The 24,269-nt window shown below is 40.6% G+C and overlaps 1 protein-coding gene across 3 annotated transcripts in view; it reads left to right on the top strand.

Moving 5' to 3' along the window:
* Positions 1-24,269, top strand: part of MAPRE2 (microtubule associated protein RP/EB family member 2) — a 144,299-nt gene that overhangs the window by 33,740 nt on the left and 86,290 nt on the right. Inside the window, exon 1 of one of the 3 annotated variants that reach the window (XM_046671638.1) lies at positions 18,739-18,986. The exons of the other annotated variants lie outside the window; for them this stretch is intronic. Coding sequence (XP_046527594.1) covers positions 18,868-18,986 — 119 coding nt within the window. The 5' untranslated portion in view covers positions 18,739-18,867. Of the gene's footprint in view, positions 1-18,738; positions 18,987-24,269 lie in introns of those variants that run through there. 3 annotated transcript variants of the gene reach the window in all.

The raw sequence follows: 24,269 nt of genomic DNA, 5'->3' as shown, positions 1-24,269 counted from the left end.
ATACTCCATCTTTGGGGTGCGGTGTTAAGCCTTTATTGGACCTGGTGTTTGAAAACACTGATGTGTTCTTCTGCTGTGATTTCTCGAGGCGATGACTAGGCTGTATAATATCTACTTGGCAGAGTTTCTCTCATAGGATTCTTGTGTCTCTAACTTTATTGTTGCTCTTGGAGAGTGCAGTGTTTCAGACCTGTGTGAAGTAATGCCACTCATGCAACATTACTTTGGTTTATAAGCTGGACTGAACCATTAGCATCCTTTTCCAGTGCTGGGCTTAGAGAAAAATTTTTCTTGCCTTGTCAAAAAATATGAATTGAGTGCCTGGAACACTGTGTAATGATATTGCCTCCAACCAGGAGTAACTGAATTCTATAAAGGTCCCTTGAAATGAGAGTATCCAACCACTCTTGCCTCCTATTCAAGAAAACAATATATGGGGCCAGCCCAGTGGTATAGTGTTTAAGTTTGCACACTCTGCTTTGGCCTGGGGTTCATGGGTTCGGATCCAGGCATGGACCTACACATCGTTCATCAAGCCACGCTGTGGCGGCATCCGACATACAAAATAGAGGAAGATTGAACAAATTTTAGCCTAGGGCCAATCTTCCTCACCAAAAAAGAAGAAAGAAAGAAAGAAAGAGAGAGAGAGAGTGAGCAAGAGAGAGAGAGAGAGAGAGAAAGAGAGAGAGAGAGAAAGAAAGAAAGAAAGAAAGAAAGAAAGAAAGAAAGAAAGAAAGAAAGAAAGAAAGAAAAAAAGAAAGAAAGAAAGAAAGAAAACAATATATAACAAAAGTTGCCTGGCTCAGACACACTACTTTTTTTAAAAAAGCTGCATCTCATCAAAACTTTGATATTTTTACTATATGGTAAGATATCAAAACATGAAGCTATTAAATTTTAATTCTACTTTGGTAAAATTATCTTGGATTTCAAGGTGAAAATGGTAGAGGAGAATTTTTGTTGGAAAAATTGACATTGCTGGCATGAAGAATAGAATCCTTTACCTGGATGGGACTCGATAAGTGTTTTTAAATAATACAGATTTTTGGGTGTCCTAGAATGGTCATAGAGGCTTCAGAAGAGATGCACTTTGAGCTGAGCCTACCTTTGTAAAAGTACAGGTAGGTGAAAAGGAGGAAAAGGACATTCCAGGCACCAGTCAGAGGTACAAGGAACAGAGCAGAGACCATCTCAAGGGGGTAGAGGGATGACTGACTCTTTAATGTGACTAATGGGGGATTAAGGGAGAAAGATGAGCTGGGGTCTAACTGTGCTGAGCCTCAATTACCAGACTAAGTTATTTAAACTTTATAGTTTTAGATAATAGGAAATACTGAACATGATGTAAATACTCTCCAGAAAAATTAATGTTTTGTTTTAAGATGGTAGTCTAAACACACAGAGAAGTTTTGCTTCCCTTCTTTCCAGATCTTCAATTCAAATAATAACCAAACTTTAGAAGAAGAAATCTATGGCAGTTCTGGAAACATGAATGGGAACCAGAAATTGACAAACTTATAGAAGATGGAAAGGGCATAGGATTATATTTCTAGTTAAAAAAGAACAAAAGGGAAAAATGAAAAAATATAAGATGAAATAATTCGGAGAATTATAATCTAGATGAAACAATTTAGAGAATAAAAGGAAACAAGAAATCCAATCACTATGCTTTTGATAGTACAAAAAATAGCTCTTCCATTAAACTCCTCTAACCCCTTCCCAAAAAATGAGTCATTGTGGATAAGAAGCAGTTAGGAAACATGCGTTCTTGCAAATTAAAAATGTAATTATCAAATTAAAACTCAAAAAAGGACTTACTGAATGTGGCTAAAGAGTATTCCAGAGTATAGAGCAAAAGAGGAGAAGATGGAAAATATGAGAAAAATATCAGAGGTAGGGAAGAATGATTTCGAACTTCCGACATTAAGAGGAGTCTTTAAAGGAAAAGACAAAGACATTAGAGAGAAAGAAATACAAACATAAAGACTCAGATTAAAAGAGAGCACTGAATGTTGAGTAGGATGAATTAAAAAACCTGAACCCATTTTGGTGAAATTTCAGGGTAACATATCTTAGAGCTTCTCAAGTGGAAGGCCAGAGTGCGATTACGCACAGAAGAGTGATCACCTGAACGGCATAAACTTTGATAGTCAGTGCTGGAGGCTGGGAGACAGGAGCCATGCTTTCTAAGTTCTGAGGGAAGTGATTTTGGAGCTATGGTTCTATACTCAGCCCAACCATCAATAAAATGTGAGAGCAAATAGACATTTTCTGACATGAAAAAGCATAAACTTTCTCTCTTGCCTCTCAAAAAGTAACTGAAGATATACTTCAGGAAAATATAAAAGAAAAAAAAGACAACCCAAAAGCCAAAGAACTAGCGGAAGAGTCCAATTATGAGAACTATCAGGATGCCAGCAGTAATATCAAAGCAACTGGTCCAAATTAGATAGTGGGTTCCATGAAGAATGTCTTGGGGGGGAAAGTCAGATTCTATTACATATATTTAGATCTAAAGTCTGAGTTTTTTTAAATCATACCATGATGGTATGTTTCTTCTGTCAAAAAAGTAGTTGATAGCTCTGGGAAAAACAAACTATATAGATGTAAGAGATATAGATACACATACGTCAAACACATATGTTAAGATTCAAGTTTAATCTTAAAATGAGGTGTGCTTTTGAACAATTAATAGCATGTGAAAAAAGAGAATCCATTTGACCTTGATGCTTTCGTCAGAATAGTCTTCTGATTGCAAGATTTAATGAAAAGCTTATATTTCTGTCTCTTTGGAAGGTAATACAACTTGATTTTTGAAGAGAATAAGAAATTACATAATTGTAAATGCCATTTACTAGATTTCAAGTTTAGAAGCAATCTATGGTAGGAAAGGGAATACTTAACTACAGTCATATTGTACATATATAACATATACACATATACATATAATATTTACATATCATACATGTATAACATCATACAGTTATAGTTACATAATGTAAATATAAAGGATAAAGGACACATAATGGTAAAACCCGGCAAATTAAAAGCAGGGAAGTTTGAGAAGAAACATAATGGTGTCAATAGGTAATGTGCCTTGGAATGAGTTAAGAAATATAACTTTAAGAATGTTACTTCAAGTTGTAAAAGTAACCACTAGAATAATTTAAAATACTACCAATAATTGACAGGGGAGGTGAGAAGTAATAGAAGTATGTGGAATTTCTTTCATAGTAGAAAAATAGATACCATGTTGATAAATCAAGAATAGACTATATCTGAATTTTTAGAGATACAACTGTAACCCCTGAAGAACTAAAAACAGAAATTTTGTTCTTTTGTGTTTTTTTAAAGGACTGTGGTTAGAGATAGTAGTAAGAGATGTTTGCTTTTAATATTACACATTCTGTAGTTGTCAGATTCTTAACATGTGCATATTACGTTTACACATTACAAGTAGTAAATTATTCACGTATAAAATGGATTGGAAGCAAAGGAGAGCATGGACATAAAATCTTTTGGAAGTTTTCCTTCATCTACATATCAGGTGATATGAATTTGGTGAAAACACAAACTGAAGCAATTCGATAAGAGTTGATAGGATTTGGTAGTTGGGTAGATATTTGAACAGCATGGGTTCTAAAAAGAAAAGAGGGAATAAAGCAAAGATGTGTAATATCTCAGACTCATTGAGGTAATCTAAACTGACGCTACTGACAAAAATGATACCTAGGATGATATATTTATTTTTAAATGTACTAATGTCTTGCTGTTTCTTACCTAGTAGAATTTCTTCAGGCTAGTTGAGAAGTGAAGATATAGTCATTTTATTAGGCAAAATTTGAGATATGGTCAAATATTTGTCATAATAAGAATGTGATAACCTAAATATGTTTTATTTAATCATAAATGTCAAAGATATTGCACTAAACTTCCATAAGCCACAGTAAAAATAAGTTAAACAACATCACTTTTTGGTCAAAATCTTCATATAAATGGCAAAGAATTGGTGCTTTGAGCTAATAGTGTATCCCAGCTCTATCACATATCTTTTAATGATTTGATTTGTGTCGGGGGAAACTGAGGGAAGCACCCAGGTTTTATTGCATTAGAAGCACTCACAGTTCTAGGGCTCTGAATATTTGAGTTTTCAGTGAGCTTCTAATTCTCTCTGCTACCATGAGCTGGGATGTTAGCAACTTCCCAGTCTTCATCCTATTTACTAAAGGTTTTTAAACTGCTGACTTGAAGCTTGGGAAGAATAGAGATCTTTTCAAACCCCTTCATAAATTCTGAGCTCTCTGTGTCCCTCTTCCTTTCATTGGCACCCTGACATCATCCCTCACTCATGGAATAGCCGTTGCAATTATTTGCTGAAAGCCTTTTGACTATAAATGCCATTTTTTTCAGACTGCAGTCGAACAAACCATTTTATGCAAATAAATATTTGTATATTTCAATTCTACCAATAGCTATATAACTTGCTTTTCTTTAGCAAATGGAAACAAGAATCTTGAGATTAATAAAACTTTCTAAGATCCATGGGACAGGATCCAAAAGTTCACTTAACCTCCATTTCCCATTTTGGAGAGAATTACAATCATGCGTAAAATCATGCAGAAAATTTGGCTCTCACATTTGCCTGATGTTCAAGGGGAATCAGAAAAAGATCTTTTCTGTAAATTTAGTATTTTCCTTTATACTGCAGAAAATGTTAGGGACAGCAACATCTCACATTGCATAGGACATTGTCTTTCCTGGGGCAAAATCAATATGGAAAACTCAGAGAGGACTGACAAATTCTTTTTGGTTTGGCTTGATGTTGGTTTTTTTCCTCCATGTTGAATGACTAGAGCGATAATTTTAAAGGATAGAAGTAAATGATTATTTTGCTTGGAGGAGGGGGAGTGGACAAAATAAAATAAGAAAAGTAATACAGGGGCCGGCCCAGTGGCGTAGTGGTCAAGTTCGCATGCTCCCACTTCAGTGGCCCAGGGTTTACAGGTTCAGGTCCCAGGCACAGACCTAGCACCACTCGTCAAGGAACACTGTGGCAGCATCCCACATAAAATAAAAGAAGACTGGCACAGATGTCAGCTCAGCAACAGTCTTCCTCAAGCAGAAAGAGGAAGACTGGCAACAGATGTTAGCTCAGGGCCGATCTTCCTCACACACACACAAAAAGTAATAAAGATTAACTATACATTTTAGAATTGCATAATTAGGAAACGGGATTATTCTTGTCTTTTTAGTGAAATCAAGCTTCTCATCTTGATTAGCACTAGCAAAGCCATATTTCTTCTCTTGATCTGAATGTCGTATCCTTTATATAGTATTTGTACAATGCATGACATAAGCATGGATTTGCAGCTGTCTCAGAACTGCTGTGAAGTTTATTGGCTCAGCTCCACAGCACTGTGTCCAAGCTTCAGGAACTCTTCTCAAGTATTGTGAATGTGGGAGGAGGCCACTCATGATATGATTTATTTTACCCAGAGTCGAGTGTTTTGCGTGCAGAATGTGAGGCTGCTGTTCAGCAAGTTGTGTCCAAATGGAAGTGACCAGCCAGAGAAATTTTTTTTAGCCTTGTTGTCCAGCCTCAGAACTTACCCTCTGCCAAACTTTGAACATTCTAACCAGCAGTAGGAAATAGCAATGCTCTGGTTCTTTACTTCTTCCAAGCGATATTGCCTAGGAACTTTTAAGCTGATATTTTAATTTGCTGAAAACAGTGATTCTGACTTTAATGATATAATCTGATTAGTCAGAGCAGTTGTGAAGATGAGAATGGTGGTGGCTGAACGTCCTGGCTCTCTCTCCTGGTCCCAGACGTCCTGGATGGACAGGGAGTCTAAGGAGAAGTACAACTCAGATATTGTTACATTTGCCTCATAATTCATTTGACTAATAGCCTCTTCCTAGCTTTCTAATGAAGCAGCTGAAGTCATTTTCAGATAGTAGCTTAGAGGTCTGGCAGTCCCACTGAACATAGCCCAATACAACCATCGAATGGAAGAATCTATTTCTACAAGAACATTTGTGAGGGATTCCAAATGGGAAAGTTTACAGGCTCTTCTCTCTGCTTATTACATATAGACGAAGTCTTTTCTTATGGTGATAGCAGGAGGCAGAACTAGGTAACCAAGTTAAATCCCACCCTTACTATAGGTGGTGGGGTATGTGTTTCTAATGGTACTTAGGTTGTGAAGGGCCTTGAATGCGAAAAGTAAAACTTGCAATTTTTATCCTGAAAGTGATAGGGGACCGCTGAAGACTTTTGAAAAAGAAGGGAGGAAAGTTATCTCTATGTCTAGGCATGGGGTACTATGTCTGCAGTAGGGTGTTAGGAGCAGGAGAGGAAAGGGAGGGACCTACATGTCACCTTGTGAAATGTATAGGTGTGGTGACCGAATCAGAGAGACACGGGGAAGGACAAAGATTCTGTGGAGTCAAAACTGAGTGCTAGATCTGGGTTCAGTTCAAGCAGGAAACATGGAAAGGGAGGGAACGAATAGGGGGAAGCTTTCTCGCTAAATGCACTGTGTATTGTCCAAACCAATGGTGCCAACCTAATTTCTGCTTCTGCCTCTGGTCTGCTTATTCAGTAAGTGAGAGAATGCAATGCTGACTACAGACACCACACCACATTTTTACAAGGTGCTTCTGGAAACCTGAATGGAGATCTGATTTTTTTGAGTTGCTCTCATGGCAACCCTCCCTCAGGAAAACTGGCTCGGTCAGCAGTAGAGGCCTATTTTCTGCTGATGTTTCTGTCACTACCATATGGGGTCAGGTGTGTTCTCCTCCCACTCTCCTGAAATATTTAGCAGTTCTGCAGAAAAATCAGTGTCACCCTAAACCCTTCACCTACGTCTTTCCCTCCTATTCCTGTGCCATGGTGATTCAGGAAACTCCGCGTGGTTTTGCCATCCCTCAGGCTTCCAGGTATAAAAATGGACAGGTTCCCGTTACTCACAAAATACCAAGTGGGCCTGGGGTCTTGTCAGGGACGCTCAACAAGCCCTTACCCTCAATAGTCTTCAATTAGTCATTAGTCTTGTGGCTTATAACATGAACTTTAGGTTCTGAATCATTCAAGGATCTTAAGCTTTTGATACTTGAAAATCAGACTTTTGAAGCTCATAAAATTTTCTTCAATTTATTCTGTCATGGGCTTCAAAGACTATTTTGAAACTCAATCCTTGAGCACTGATTCCTTTCTTCTCTTGGATTCCTGCTTTTACAACCCCACACTGAAGAAATGGGGAGTAAGAAGGTAGAGCGGGGTGGGTGTGGCAGAATGTATGTTCCAAAGATGGCCACCACAATAGCTCCATCCCATGTGTTTCTCTTACAGTGTGGTACTGACATTCCTCCCATTTAGAATATCAGTGGAGACAATATCCCTTCCCCTTGAATCTGAGTGGATTTTTTGGTTGCCTTGACCAGCAAAGTATGACAGAAGTTATGCTTTATAACTAAGACTAGATTTTAAAACTGCCATGCCCTTCTGCCTGCTCTTTAGGGATGACAGTGCTTTGGGATCCAGCTGCTGTGCAAGAGCCCAGTCCACGTGGAGAGTGTGTGTAGGTGTTCTATCACCAGAGCCCCAGCTGAGGTCCCAACCAAAAGGCAGCCTCAATCACCAGCTGTGAGACTGACAAAGCTGTGCCATGAAGATGACTTCAGTAGTTAGCCATCTTCTAATTACAACTGTGTGAGATCATAAGGAACAACCACCTGGCTGAGCCCAGTCAGCCTCCAGAATAATGAGAGAGAATAAAATGATCGCTGTTGTTTTAACCCACTAAGCTTTGGGGTGATTCATTATGTAGCAATGGATAACCAATGGGGTGTCGTTGTTATCTATTACTGCATAACAGACTACCCCAAAACTCATCAAGTTAAAATAACCATTTTGCTATATAGCTCATGGTTTTGTGGATCAGGAATTCAGGAATGTCTTGGCTAGGCAATTCATCTCTGATCCACACAGTGGCTCACCCTCAGCTCTGGTGGGCGGGGCTGCAGAATGCTTCACCAGTCACGTATTTGGAGACTTGGAACTCTGTAAGTTCACCTCCTCCCTCTATCACCCTCTCTCCTCCCCATGTCTCCCGTTCTGGGCCCTCTTTACATGGCTCGTACTTCCCACAGCATGGTGGTCCCAGGGTAGTTGAACTTCTTACAGGGCAGCTGGCTTCCAAGAGACTGAGGCAGAAGCTGCCAGTCACTGTAAGGTCTAGGTTAGGCGCTTGTTGGCATAATTTTTACCAAAATCTATTGCTCAGAGCTGCCATAGAGCCTGCCCAGATTCAAGAGGAGGAGAAATAGATCCACCCTCCAGAAGGGAAGAGTGTCAAAAATTATGGCCCCAGAGGACAAAGTAGGAACCTGATTGATTGTTTCCTTTTAGTTTGCAGTCCCACTTTGTTTTTGCTTTTGTTTCCTTTGCTTTTGGTGTCAAATCCAAAAAATCATCACCAAGACTGATGTCAAGGAGGTTACCACCTATTTTCCCTTCTAGGAGTTTTATGGTTTCAGGTCTTATGTTCAAGTCTTTGATCCATTTTGAGTTAATTTTCATGTATGGTGTAAGATAGTGGTCCAGTTTCATTCTTTTGCATGTGGCTGTCCTGTTTTCCCAACACCATTTATTGAAGACTGTCCTTTCCCTATCATATATTCTTGGCTCCCTTGTCAAAAACTAATTGACCATATATGTGTGGGTTTATTTCTGGGCTCTCTACTCTGTTCCATTGATCTGTGTGTCTGTTTTTATGCCAATACCATATTGTTTTGATTACTATAGCTTTATAAAGTACTTTGAAATCAGGAAGCATTATGCCTCCAGTTTTGTTCTTCTTTCTCAAGATTGCTTGGGCTATTCAGGGTCTTTCATGGTTCCACACAAATTTTAGGATTGTTTGTTTTCTATAAAAAATGCCATTGGAATTTTGATAGGGATTGCATTGCATCTATAGGTAATAGCTTTGGGTGATATGGAGATTTTAACAATATTAATTCTTCCAATCCATGTACATGGAATATCTTTCCATTTATTTGTGTCTTCTCCAATTTCCTTCATCAATGTCTTATAATTTTCAGTGTACAGACCTTTCACTTCCTTGGTTAAATTTATTCCTAGGTATTTTATTCTTTTTGATGCAATTGTAAATGGGATTACTTTCTTAATTTCTCTTTCTGATAGTTATTAGTGTAGAAACACAACAAATTTTTGTGTATTGCTTTTGTATCCTGTAACTTTACTGAATTCATTTATTAGTGCCAACAGTTTTTTGGTGGAGTTTTTGGGGTTTTCTATATATAATATGTCATCTGCTAATAGTGACAGTTTAACTTCTTCCCTTCAGATTTAGATGCCTTTTATTTCTTTTTCTTGCCTAACAATTTATACTATATTTTCTTAATTCTAAAGTGCTACCATCAATAAGGAGGATACCACCTCCCTCTGCTTCCAAACACACACACACATGCGCGCACACGCGCGCACTCACACATTGCAGCTCTAATTTTTAAAAATCCTAGAAAAATATTCTAAATGGCCTGGCTTGGGTCACTTGCCTAACTCTGAACCAATCCTTAGGACCAGGAGGATGGAATATTATAATTGGCAAGTTCTACTAGAATTACAAGGTTTGAAGGAATAGTTCCCAGAAGAAGGAGGGGAAGGCAAAAATAATAATTCACTAGACGTGCTCTTTGCACTGCATGCCATTACTTCCCATTTGTAATGATCCCATTGCATCCTTGAAGGCTGATAAGATCCTCCCTGAAGAGTATGGAAATGGGGGCTTGGGGAAGGATATGAAAGGCAGGCTGTGTAGGGGAGTTAATCCCAAGGATTGATTCTAGCTCTATCAGCTAACTATTAACTCATTGTGGCTCCCTATGATGTTAAGACTAAGATCCCTTTGAATTTCCTAGGGGTCTGATTCCTTCATACAGAAATTAAATGGAAGCTACTTGAAGGTGACCCTTTGTTTTTGTGTGCTGTACTCTGTAGATGGACCCCTCATGTTTCATGTTCTGTAGGTGTTCAGTGAATGCGAATTGAGGACCTGAAGATACTTGGCATTATAAGCTCTCGGGTAAATAAAATATAAGCTCTAATTAAAACATTGCTGATGGAAACTTAGTCTTACTTCATGATTTCCAGTTGCATTCTTTTTTTCTTTTTTAATGAAGTAAGCTTCTTTAATTTTCTTTTTAAAAATGTTATTTGGATGAGGTCAGAAATTGGGATTTCTCATCCATTACTCACACTGCTTCCCAGCTGCTGGCCTCATGTTCCCTTGACATGCTGAAGAGGAGCCATGTGTGAGCCGTAGCTCTGTAGCCATGCTCGCCAGACTCCACACAAGCCCCAGGATCAGAAAGCCCCTCCCTCCCCATGTCTCTGGTTGCCATTGGTGGCCTGGGTACTAAGTGGATCTGTAACTCTGGAGGCCACTGGTACCTGTTATGACTACTGTTCCCCCAACCATGCCCTTGGCTTTGTATTTATATTAAAGAGTCTCTTCTCACTTTGGACTTTTTAATATCAAAATCAGAAATAAATCCCAATGGGTTAGTTGACTTTTAGGAGCCCTGAGGAAACTGTTTCTTGAAACCTTCTGAGTCTTCTGGGAAATTATTTATTTGTTCATGATACCTAGAGTTTCTTCATCTCCCTTGTCACCCAATTGAGCCCAAGATGCCTTTTGTCCCTTTTCAGTTGTCCTACCCAGTCAGCTCAACAAGTTGTGTTTTACTTAAACGTGGAAATAGGGGAAGGAAATAAAGGGATTTCATAAACTTGGGCATGGACACATTTCAGTGAGAGCGTTCAAATAGGCAAGTCTATAGCTGGATGGTTGAACTATCACAGTCTTGGCATAGTGAAAATGAAAGCAGAATTTAACTTTGAAAACACATACCAAAAAAATGCCTGCGGTCTCCTCTCTCCTCCAGAAGATAGCAAAGAAATGGACATTACTAGTTAAGGTTTACTCAGAAAAAAGAAGTTAATCACTATAAATAAAGATAAGAAAATTATTTTCCTCTCTCAATCACATATACTGCTAACCCCAAGCCCTGGTATCTCTTCCTCCCTCCCTCCCCCTCCCTTTTCCTTGACTGTAATTTACAACTCCCGTAGTCCTCTTCCTCCAGTCCCTCACCACCAGGGATCCTGCTGTCCTGTATAGTCTCCAGCCCTAACTCATTCTCTCTGCCTCCAGCCTCCTCCTGGCTTTACCTCCTTGCTGCCTAGGTAAATTGCCTTCCAGAATCTATGTTCTCTTGCCTCTGTGTCCTTCTGCCATCTCATCCCTGCTACTCCCCAACCCTAAATTCTGTATTCTCGTGCCCAGGTTTTATCAGACCCTAGTGGAAGGCAGGCTGAGTTAGTGAGTAAGAATGACGGCTTTTGACACCTGGCATGTGTGTTCATGCCCAGCTTTGCCACTTCCTGGCTAGTGATCAGGCTAAGTGATTTAACTCGTTAACCCCTCTGACAAATAGGATTTAAAAATCACCCCTTCCTCATAAGTTTCTGTGAGGATTAAAATACCTATTCAATTAAAGCGTAGCACTTGGCCCATAAAAAGTACTCAGACGTTAGATGTTGCTATAGCTATTAATGTCATTGTTAAAGAAAATTTCACGTCTGTACCAACAGACACTACTACAAATTAATGGTTTCTAACCGTGGTTCCACGCCCAAGTCTTTACCATGGCCATTCAAAGTCCTGTCCATGCTGGTCCCTCAGCGATCTACCTGATCTCATATCCAACTCTCGTACTCCACAACACGCCCGCTCATATACTCTAGTGTAAGTTCCATGAAGGCTGGGAATTTTGTCGTTTGTTAATTTCTGCATCCCCAATGCCTAGAATTGTTCCTAGCACATAGTAGGTGCTCAGATTTTTGTTGAACGCATGATTGGCCCTAATACAAGCCTTGGGGAAGCTTTTCCTATTTTCCCCAGGCATGATTACTTTAGTCCCTGTATTCCTGTGATACTTAATACATTCTTCAATTATAACATTTATCACATTGTATTTTTATGGAAAACATATTTAAAGCTCTTAAATTTAACCAGATGGTATAATTCAAAAGCAAATTTTTATTGAATAGACTGAAACCTCACATTGCACAGATTTGATTGAATGATTACAGAAATCACAATGCACTGCAAGTGTTTTTAAATTGCATTCCCATCATGTTTTATGAGTTATTCCACAAAATTAAGTCCAACCTTGAGGAAATTCAAGAAAAAGAAAATTAGAACATTCCAACACACAGAGAAATCTTATCTTCGGCAATTGTGTGTTCAGTGCTTTGACATTAAGGAAACCTTGCTATTTTACTTGCAAATAGGCAGGAGGCTTACAAAATTCTGCCTTGTGAATATACCGGCATAACTATAAATGTGGTCGATAAATAATCTGCAAAGACAACGAATCTCAGAAGTCAGTCCTGGAGGAGAACACCTGTTTAGGCTGGCTTTGAAAAGGGCTGTCCTCATCTGGGGGAAAACATGCACCAATTTTTCTTAAATAAAATGATATTACTAAAAGCCAGGAGGCATACACATATCATAAAATTCTCATCAGATCTAAGGAAGAACTAATAAAATCTTCTATGACTCCAGGTTAGAGTGTGAGCAAGGATCATTCTCAAATACATTTCTATGCCACCAATGTGATTACAGGGCCAGCGCCACTGGCTGGCCGGCCAATGGCATATTTATTCACTGCTATCATTTTGAGTGTGGAGCATATTTTAATCCATTGATTGATAACATGTCCCTGCCATTCCCCACTTGAAAATATCCTAGGACATACACACGGGAGAAATTACTTGTCCCAGGGCAGCAATGGTGACTGCTAAGTGGAATCTTCTGTCTGCATTCAGAGGTGATAACAATCTAAGGAAGCCTCCACTGAAGGTGCTGTGACAGCTGTGAATGCCTTTGACAGCAGCGATTATCAGCTTCAGTGAACACACTCTAACATGGAAAAGGCATTTGTGATGAGTAGGTGCTTGTGGGATGAAATCAGGATCAACCTCCATTCCTGGCTAATGATTTCATATCTTCTCTGCTATTGTATTTTGCATGTCTCAAACCCAAGGCAATGCAAAATCCCTATTCTAGATGAACCTCATGTATTGGAGAAGGAGAGAGACAATGACTTCTGCCAATAAGCAATTATCAGTGCTTGCTGGCCTAAGTCTCAAGAGAAACGGGATTGTGCTATAACCTAGGAACTCTGAAAATTAAGATCTGGGTTGGAGCCCAGTTCCATCTTCCTTGATTGAACTGCGTGCTGGGACTGCTGCTTGTTTCCTTTTTTGCTTTTTGCTCTCATGGCTCTGTGTCCTCTGGGTCCGCCTTAGAAATCCTGCTTTCCAAACATGCATTTTAAATATTTGAACTTTTATTTTCTTTGGCGGGGATAGGTCTTGACCCCACTAGAATGGGGCTCAGAGGTAGGATCAGTTCATGTGGTGCCTAGCAGGTGCTCATTAACATATTGCCCCCCTCCAATATTGCTGGGAACTTTTTACTGCAAATACTTGTTGATTCTGGTTGGCTGCTGATACTATATATATGACCCTCGATTTAATATCTCCTCTTTCCTTCAATATCTTTGTTAAGTCAGAATATTAGTGATTTTGCAAAGAATTGCAGCTTTCTCTACTTATTGAAGATTTCCTTATTTTCTCCAGTAATCATCGATGGGGCTAATCTGAAATCCAACCTCTTAAAAAATATCTTGGAGAGCATCTTATCAAACCTGGTAAACACTCCTCTGCCCTTATCTGATTCAAACTTTCTGTGACGTTTGGTCCTAGAGACTTCTCCCTCCTCTCTGATACCTGTTTCTCCCCTGGGCCTGGTGAGAGCACTCCCTCTGGTGATTTGCCCCATCAGGAAAAATCTTTCACAGTCTCTTTTTGCAGGCTTCTCTTTTATCACTCAGCTTTTCAAAAGTTCCATCCCAGGCCTTCTCTTTCTCCCTGAGTGAGAACATCAACACCCACAGCTTCAGTTATCACCTGGAAATATTTTCCTCCAAATCTTATATGTCTCTGAGTCAAACATATACGTTCAAAGACCACATATTCCTTTATTCAACAAATACTTAATGAATACCCACTATGTGTGAAGCCCAGGGACCACTCATTGTCACCACTAGGATGTCCTATAGGTAACTCCTCTATATCCAAAACACATTGAGAACATTTCTTCCAGAAGAGCAATTCATTCTGTATTTCCTAGCTTGATAAATGATACCATTATCCACTTGGTCACCCAAGCCATAAACTTGGGATTCATTTGAAACGTCTCTTTCTCCTTTACTACCGATACTTAACCCCCATCAGCATCCGTGCTCACATCCCGTTAGTCAGCAAATCCTATGGTTACGCCCTCTGAATATCTCCAATCTGTGCTTTCTTTTACAACCCCTTGGTTTCTGTCTTAGTTTAGGCTTTCATCACTGATTCATTCGAATCTTCTCCGGTATATCCTCTGTACTACTGCCAGCATCAGACCTTCTTGATCTGCAAATTTCACCATTAATTTCCCTCCCTAAAGCACTTCCTGGTTCCAAAACACCTTCAGAATTAAGGTCGACCTCCTTAGCTTGGCCATAGTGCCTTTCTGCCCCTGGTCCTTGCCCTATCTCCTGCCATTGTGTACTCTGTTCTCAGTCCATACTAAACAACTTGCTGTCTCCCAGAGACATCACAGTCTTTCCTACCTCTGAACCTAAGTGTATCTGCTTGAAAAGCCCTTTATCTTGTCTCTCTACTACCATTCCCCTTTTAAATGACAAGACAGCCTAATAGATGAGCATGTGAACTTTTGAGGCAAGAAAACCCAAAGGCCAATCATAGACAAGTTGCTTTTCTTCTTTGAGCTTCAATTTTGTCATTAGGGTTGTTGTGAAAATCAGATCAGGTATTTGTTGAGTAAATGAATTTATTACATATTCATCTAGTGTCTACTACCTGCCAGGCCCTATTCTAGGAACTGCAGATATAGCAGCGTACAAACAGGTGAAGCCTCTGCCCTAAGAGATCTTATATTCTGTGTGGCACATAGGAAATGAAGAAAAAAGGGCATAATTATTACTCATCCAAGGCTTAGGTAATAGCTCCTTGGGGAAACTTTTCAGACCTACTTCCTAATTTTCATGTGAATTAGGTGCTCATCTTCTATGGTCCCATATCACCCTATGTGGTACCATTATTACAGCATTATGTTGTACCAAAATTGCTGGTATTTTTATCTTGCTCACCCACAACCCTATAAGTTCCTTGAGGACAGAGCCTGGGACCTTTCTTCTTGTTTATCAGCTGCCAGTACACAAGAAGTCCAGTTATAAGTGTCCAGAGAATGAATAAACATTTTAGGATACACCTAACATGTTGCTTAAGAATAACATCCACCACTAGAGAGCATTTGCTATCTGTCAGACCCTGAGTAACTGTTAACTGCTTTAAGTATATTATATAATTTAATCTTCACAGCAACACTATGAAACCTGTATTATTACACCTACTTCACAGATGAGGACACTAAATCTTAGAGATGCAAAGCCACTTGCTAGAGTCACACAGCCAGCAGGTGGTGAAACCTAGCTGACGACCCAGGTCTGCCTGACTCCAGAGCCCCAATTTTAATCATGATACTTCTCCATGGGGCAGCTGGCGATGCCTATACTTTATTTTAGATATACCTGCATACATAAGACAAAACCTTAATCCACAGTCGGAGGTACTTGAACATTTTAGCTTAGTTTTTTTTTCTAAATGAGCTATGTAATTCTCCTCACCCTGCTGAGGGGTGGGGAGAACAAAGGGTTTTCAACTTGCCAGTTCACAGTATTACAGCCTCTTCCAGTTTAGACTTTGAATAACATCTCTTGGGTGAATATTCGGTCTTTAGATGTCCATCCTTCTCCCCAGCCTCTCTGCCTAACCATACCAGGCCACCGATTTTAGTCTTCACTTCATGGGGCTGCATCTTGTTTGGGGAGGGAGGTGTCAGGGAAACAATCTTTAAGGCGGTCTTTTCCCAGAGTCTCAAATGGGAAACAAGACAAAAGAAAGCCCCTTCTGAGAACAAAGACAAAGCCTCTCTAACGTCTCCCTTTGGGGACCTGGAGATGGGAGATCCTGCCTTTTCCTACGTTCATCCCCTTCTTTCTACACCCAGTTGGGTTTGGAAAGGGTAGACTCTCCCCTCCCTCTTCCTGCCTTTTCTGCACTTTCTCTATATCCTAGCATCCGCCTTCCCCAAGTGGAATTTGCCCGCCCCTTCTCTCTAGGGCTAAACTGGAGAATGGCTGCCGGGTAACCTGATTTATGGGGAGAGGAATGAAAACACATCTGTTTAATATTTTCAAATTATTACCCCTGTTACCCCAGCATCTCGGAGGGTAATCACAGGTCTCTGGAGCTCTCTGGGTCCCTTTATAGTAATGTGGTTCAGAGCGGTCCGTAAGGTAGATTTACAAGGGCCCTTAGATACCTCCCTCACCTGGCTCACTACCCCGCCCCTTTTAGCCCATCAACCCAAATTCTTGGCCATCGTCCTCTCCTTTATGAGCAGGCTCAAAACAGTAGGAATATTTTCACCACAAAATTAGTTGGTATAGCCAATGAGCTACACATTCAAATTCTGACAAATTTAGTCCCCACGATAACACCAATTATGTTTAAGATATGACTTAAACATGGGATCACGGAAAAGTAAGATGAAGAATCCAAAATGAGAGGGTGTACTCTGAAAACATTAAATATTTGATTTGTAGACTGTGGCTTTCAACTTCAGACTGTCCCCAAAGAAAGCGGAAGCTTTCGTGAAACAGAACGAATCAGTAAGGAAACTGACGACCGTGGGTCCAGTAACAGAAATAGAAAGAGGAAACATGGATCTTTGTAGCAATGACTACACTCTCAAACCCTTTTAGCTCATTGTGCAATGGGAGGCTTGGTGTGTCTCAGATATATTTATCTGTGTACCTTGTCAGTCTTAGGTCAGAGCTGGATCCTTATTGTATGAGAAAAAGCCTCATGTAAGCTAAGATATAGATGACGGAATCAATTTGTACACTGTGAATTCACTGGAGAAACAGAAAATAAAATTATAGCCCAAAAGGAGAGTATAAAATAGGAAAAAAAGAAAAAAGCCCCGTCGTTTGAGATTATCATTACCATCTGGGTTGTAAACCATTTGATTCTAATTCTAGAAGCTTGATGCCAGAAATAACTTCTTACTAGGGAGATATGCTGGCAAATTGTCAGGAATGACAAAGTTTTTACTTGTTTTTAATATCTGTATCACAAAATGATACAGCTGATAAACCACACAGTGATGTGTAGGGGTGGGCCATAGCCTCATACTTTGTGCTACATATATTTATGCTGTGTTTTTTATGCCCCAATTCTTCTTTCCTTCCCACCACCCCACAAAAGGTCAGAGCCTACTTTTAATAAGCAGAGAATCCTTCAAACTCTCTTCTCTCTGGAGGAAAGCACTGGACACATCTGGGGTCTGTTCAGAGTTTATAATCTAATCCATAGACTTTGCCCAGTACTAGCAATTCTGTTAACAGCTGTCTTTTCACAGTGGTCATGTTGAGAGCATACATAAAATACTTGATTCTTACCTTGATCTATAATATTTATTAGGCTTACATTAAATATAGATCACTGTGCAATCACATTGTCATTTTGAAGTTCCAGTTCACCACTTCATGCTGTGTGATCCTGAGCAAGTTACGTAATCTTGCTAGTTTACTCATCTTTAAAACAGGGATAATAATAACAGTACCTGTCTCATAGCCAATGTATTTGACAACTGCATTGCCATGATATAGAACAAATAGAACGTTGAGAGCTTCCAAATACTAAATTGGGTGTTTGCTTGTTTATTTCAAACGAAAATAAAATAAATGGCAAAGAGTCAATTATCTGTATCAGGATATAAGAATTTGAATTGGGAGGTCCTGGGGAACCATGATGTTCTAAAATGGTGGTTATCTTTTTAAAAAACCCTCTTTGGGGATTCTTTTGTGCAATAAATCTCTTAATTTGCAATCTTTAATCTTGACATTATTAAAGTAAAGGCTACATTGATTGGAAGGAAATACAGCTTCCTCTTAGGTTTTCAGGTTTGGGGCTCCTTTTGGGGACGAGATTGGTGCTGTTTGGAGACTGGGGAAGAAAGCTGGAAACTGTTAACCCTTTCGCCTAATACATTTTCTAGGAGCAGGCCACCAGGACTTTTTATATTTTTCAGAAACCGGACCGAGTTTAATTTTAATGGCCTAAGAACTTGGTATTGAAGGAGTTAAAGGGTCTCTCACACCCCTCTGCCTGAATCGTTCTTTTGTGTACACAGCTGCAGTTGGAGCACGGGTCGGAAAGGAAATGGTTAGAGGAAGAGCTGGTTTTCAGACCAGGCGAGGCTGCGAGGGGGGTTGGGGGGTGGCCTGGGGTTTTACATGCCAGATGTAGGCCTGCCCGGGTGCCTGCCTGGAGCTGCTGGCGTGGTCATGCCGCGGCCCTGTGCGGATTGAGGCGAGGTGATGAGTTAGCGGGTTGCTATGGTGACGGGCCGGCCACGTGATCCGGGTGCTGCTGCCGGCGCTTTGACGTCAGCAGCCGGGAGGGCGGGACGCAGGAGGGCGGGGCGGGAGCCGGAGCGGGGAGAAGCGAGCGAGCGAGCGAGCAGGCGGCAGGCGCGGTCTGCGCGAGGAGCGGGCGAGCGGGAAGACGAGACGCAGCCACCTTCCTCCCCAGCCAGCCCTCAGTGGTTTGTTCCCTTCCTCGGGAGTGCGCCAATGCCTGGTCCGACCCAAACCCTGTCCCCAAATGGCGAGAACAACAACGACATCATCCAGGATAACGGGACCATCATTCCTTTCCGGAAGCACACAGTGCGCGGGGAGCGTTCCTACAGGTAATGGGGCTGGCACCGGGAGCGGCGCCGGGCGGGGGACCGCGGCGGGGGCGCGCGGAAATCCGCCCGTTATATAATGGAGCAGACACTGCCCCCGGAGCGGTGCAGACGTGCGTTTGTGATTATTTGCTATCTATTTCCATGTGTCACGTTGGGTATGCATTGAGGCTTCACCACTGCAGATGGAAAGCGTTTTGTGAATAGGTTTGCTGCCTGCCAGGGGTCTCCCTCCATCTCTTTCCTTCCACATTTATAAAAATGCAGGCGATTTTTCCCCCTCTCCAAAGGGAGACAGGCTGTAGCACTTCCTTTCCTCCTTCCCTTTTAGATTTTAAAGGAACCATTAGGTAGGTTGTGCCTAAAGGCAGGGAACAGGAGGATGGCGAGAAAAATGTTTGCGCTTGCCCTGGTGTGTGTGCAGGAAAGATGGAATCCTCTAGATTAAGCTGCAGTCTGTGATGTTAAACCGCCAGATTGATGGAGCTTTGTAAGAATTCTGCTCGCTGATTGGTGCAAGGATTGACAGCAGAGGTCATGGTGTCAGACATTCACCAAAATTTTCTCCATGGAACCCAAGGATTATTAGAAAGAGACTGGACTGCAAGGGACCTGAAAAAAAACTGGGCGTCGTTTTGCGTTTTCTTAGGAGTTTGTGGCCTCCGCATGGGTGGGGGAGCCCGCCCGCCCTTATTTACAGTAAGAAGGTAATTCTTGGTATTTTGCTGAGGTCTCTTTGAGGATGGGATTGATCTTGGTCATTGTATTGTGAACCTTTTGATTAATGAGTTGGCCTGTACGGTTGGCATCATTTTTACATTAGCATATCTGGCAATATGTTCTCGGAGATAAGCTCATTAAAATTGTTTGCATTGTTTGATAAGGATAACAATGTAATGGAGAATGCATCTAGAGTCTATTAATGAAGCTCAGGGCCAGACTTGAAGGGAGACTGATAGCTTCACTCATATTTCCTCTGAAGTTCTTTTGTACTGGGGTAGTTATTTTTAAATATTACCTTGATAACCACCAACAATGCTTTTGCTTTGAGGCAGACCGCATATACCTCTAAAGCGCATCCTCTCAGCTAGTGAGCAACAGGAAATCACTTTTTTTGTTTTTTAGGACTTCATCTAAACATTTAGATGGTGTTATGGGTAGAATATTCTGTGTGTAAAAATATTGCATATTATAAAATAGGACCAAAAGTACCCCACTTCCTCTCTCTGACCAAAAAAACACGCTATTTACTGACTCAAAAAAAAAATTATAAGCAACCTTTGCCCTGTCATCTCTGGCAGTAATATAAATACTTGGAGTTAATTTTGGCTGTGCCCATGAGGTCACCAAAATCTCATGCCTTATGGTTCCAACTAATATGTTGACATGGCATCCTTGTGATTCCAAGTGCTTCTTATTCTCTTAATATAAACCGAAATTGGCCCACAACTTCTGGGACTCTCTTTTTAGAGACCCCTGTGATTGGAAAGTTGGGCCCCTTCTCTCCCTTACTCCTCCCCCTTTCTCTGTGAACATTCCAAAGCCTAAGGTAGAATTATCAAAACAAAAATCCTGAGTTGTTTTTAAACCTCTCTTATTTAAACTGTTCTTATAGGTATAAGTGTGAAGCCCTCATTTCCTAAATGATTTATTCCCTGCCAGGTAGGTAGCAGTTCTTTTAAGAAAGAGTTCAAATTTTACTATGGGCCAAAGGAAGTTGCCTTGTTGGGTTTTATTACTCATATGAACTAACTTGAAATAGCAATGGAAAATCACTCGGCAGAAAGGTTGAATGCTACCTTTTGGTAATAAGTTACTGCTTTAAAATAAAAGTTTATTTACCTTTTTAATTCAGGTTATTTCCATTTGCTGGATTATTTTCATTTTGCTTTCTGAGTCCCTAAAATGGTACCTGAGAATATGTAAAAAACAAAACTGAATTTGAATGAAGATCTGACTGGACAAATTCTTAAGACCCTAAGAGCATCATTGCATTTGTATTTTATATAATAGGATTACTGGACTTTGTAGTGACAGATGTCATAGGTTAAATGAAGAAGGAAGCCTCCCGAATTGCATTTGTATTGTATTATACAAAGGGTGCACAGGCAGACGGGCGCACTCGATGTTTCCCTTGGTCTGCTTTTCTTTCAGAGTGGATGACCAATGTCGTATAACTACCGTTGATTTTTTTGGAGGGGCATAGGGGAAGGAAAAATGTGACACGTTTTTCTGTCCAGGAAGTGTTCCATAATTATTTTGGCATCCTGAGGCTGGAATAATATTGTCATTTAATTGCTGAGGAAACTTGGAAGGCATTGAAAGTCAGAGTAGAGATTTAACCAAATAAAAATTTTACTTTGGCTGTAGGTTCTATATAGCCCTGAACAACGAGGTGTGCCTGAGAGTTCTCTAGGGTCCCACGGAGGGCCTTGCTAAGGCCAGCGCACTGGAACCATCAGAGGGAACTCTCTTCCTGCTTCCTTTACTGACTTCTAGGTAGGCCCCCAGCAGGTCCTTCATCTTCGGCTTTATTTTCTACATTTGCTTATTATATATAAGGATATCCCATTGCATTCTTAGAGTTTTTGTGACGTTATCTTCAGACGTTCAAAACAAAGAATTTCTTAAAAGAGCTTTGTAAATATAAGAATGGTGTTATTACTGAAAAGAGACTCTTTAAAGAGCTCGAGGACAAGAACACCGTCACCTGGCTGGTAGCACAGGTGAGTGCAGGAGACGAGACCTGGAGAACAAGACAGGGCTCTCTAGCACTGACAGTGGGCAGGCAGTCACTCTTCCCAGCAGGAGAGATTATTGTCACAACATTTGCACCAGATTGTTTATAAATAAGGGTCAGATATGGTTCATGACTCAGATATCCTAACCCAGGTATCTCTTGGTGTAAACAGAACCCATTTTCACAGCATGGACTAGAGTGAGAGGTAAATCATTATTGAAACCAACGTGCACTGTGATTAGAAGAGCAAGTTTCCTTTAGGAAATTACCCCTGCATTAGTAATTTCAGCTGAAAAGAGCAAGTGCAAAATAATGGCTCTGCAGAGCCCTGTGGATGTGTTTCCATGCCTCACGTCCACTACTGTGTGATTGCCTTCTCGGCCCTAGCTTCCTCGTTGCATTTATGAGCACTAGAAATCCATATATTTTAAGAGCTGCTTAAAAATAAATGTAGTGTGGGCCGTGTGAGGTGACACTGTTTAATTCACAGAGCGAACGAGTCGTGCTCTGGTCTCCCTGGAGAGGCTACTCCCTATAGCTCTGTTTCTTGCAGATGCTAGTGGGAAATGAGATTTATTAACTGGCCCTCTGCCCACCCCATCTTTGTTTGCATACTCTAGGCTTTTAAGAATGAATGTATAAGTCCAGAGGACTATTTCCACATGAGTGTTTGAACATGCAACTACAGTAGCATATGTTTCCGAATACTTTAAAAAAATTACTTGGCCCCAGGAAATGGACTGCAGAGAAAGGCAAAACGAAAACTTAAGCCTAAAACATTGACTCTGACATCCAACTTCGCCAATTTTGAAAAACGAACTCTTGTTAGGGAAAACAGAATATATCGTGTGTGTGTATAAAAGATAGAGTTGTGAAAGTGTGTTCCATTTAATAGAAGTTATTGTAACATGGCTCACTTAAAGCAGAACGCAGATTTCAGATCGTATTCCCCAAAACAGTGGCTGCAGACAGCAAAAGTCTAGCTTTATGTGTCTGCATTGTGTGTGTATTAGTGTCATCGGGGTTTGCCACTATCATAGGTTTTTGAAAATAGTGATTTTTGCCCTTAATATTTTTCTTAGTACTTCTAAAAATCGAGGGATCACTTGATGCTTTGATTATTAAATGCTCAATTTTGAACTTCTTTTCAGAGTCCTTTGTCAGAGCTTCCGTTAAAGGGATGGTCTTCCGGGTGCCCTTGGTGAGAGGCTCACCCCTGCTCAGCAGTGGTTGTCACTGGTCTTGTCTGTTCACAGGGCATTGTCTCAGCACAACAGGGGTTTGAGATGGTCCTCTGAATTTAGGAGGTTGATTTCCATATGCAGTATCTTTTCTGTATTTACAGGGACCTCTTGAAGCTGCAGTAAATAATCCGTTAGATTATTGGAGGGGGAGATACTGGGACTAATCTAAATATTCCATTTGGTTTGGAGAATTAATTTGACAAATACTTGAGAGTATAAATCTGGCCAGGCTGCCTGCTAGATGTCCCTTCAAGGACCTTGAGTTCTAGCAAAGTTAGAGGTGTGAGCCGCTCATTTTGTAACAGATTTACCTTGTTGTGAATATTTGGCTTGATCTGATATCCAAAGTGGTTTGCATTTCCTGGGCCTACAGTGACTTAAAGTAGAAAAAGATACCCTCAAGGCCAGTATGCTGTAGGAAGCTAAAAGACAGTGTAGGAGACCAAACATTTTGGTGAGAAGAGTGTAGGCTTTAGAATCAGAATTTTCATTGGCTGGCAAGGTGCATGTTGTGCATGGTGGAAAATAAGGCAGGAGCATTGAAAGGCAGGCAGGGTGGTCAGAACTTGACAATGGAAAGCCATTGAAATCTCAGTACATTGAAAAACAGCATAATGAAAACAGAGTGCATGTTGGCTTTGATCTCCTGTTTTGAAATGAGAGTCGAACGGAAAACGGAGTCCTCCAGTACCCCAGCCTGCAGGATCCAGAAGTACTAGAGAATAATTCGCCATGAGACAGAGAAGTCTTCAGCCCTGATGTAGGGCTCCAGACAAGGTAGACAGATGTTCCCTGGCTCAAGGCATCTTTCCCTGGGTGGAAGCAATCAACGCAGCTTCATCCCATAATAGGACTGGTACTTAGGTCAGATGCCCACTTCATAGTTAGCAGTCTAACTTCAAGGGGTGGCTAGTGTATAGCACTTACACTTTTCTGATCCTTCCAAACTCAGATGCAGTGTGTCTGGTACTTCATTGTTAAGGATCCTCCTGAATCGTTTAATGCCGTAAAACATACAGACATGACTCCGATGGGACTGCTCAGAACCCTCCATATGGCTCCAGTACCAGTTCCTCCTGTAGCTGGAAGGTGATCACCTTGATGGCAGGCTATGGAGTGGACTGAGAGTTTAACCAACATTGTGTGGATTTTGTTTACTTTTGAATTTTGTCAATTTTATTTTAAAGGAAAAATTGATTTTTTCCTCTCCTGTGAAATGCATCTTTCCCCCCTACAATGAAATATGTTAGAATATATATGTTAGAATAGTTTCATTCTTCCTGACTTTAGGCTGTCTTTCAG

Source organism: Equus quagga, chromosome 9 (assembly GCF_021613505.1).
Source record: "Equus quagga isolate Etosha38 chromosome 9, UCLA_HA_Equagga_1.0, whole genome shotgun sequence".
Classification (NCBI taxonomy): Eukaryota; Metazoa; Chordata; class Mammalia; order Perissodactyla; family Equidae; genus Equus; species Equus quagga.
This window is presented reverse-complemented; position numbering and strand designations above follow the sequence as displayed.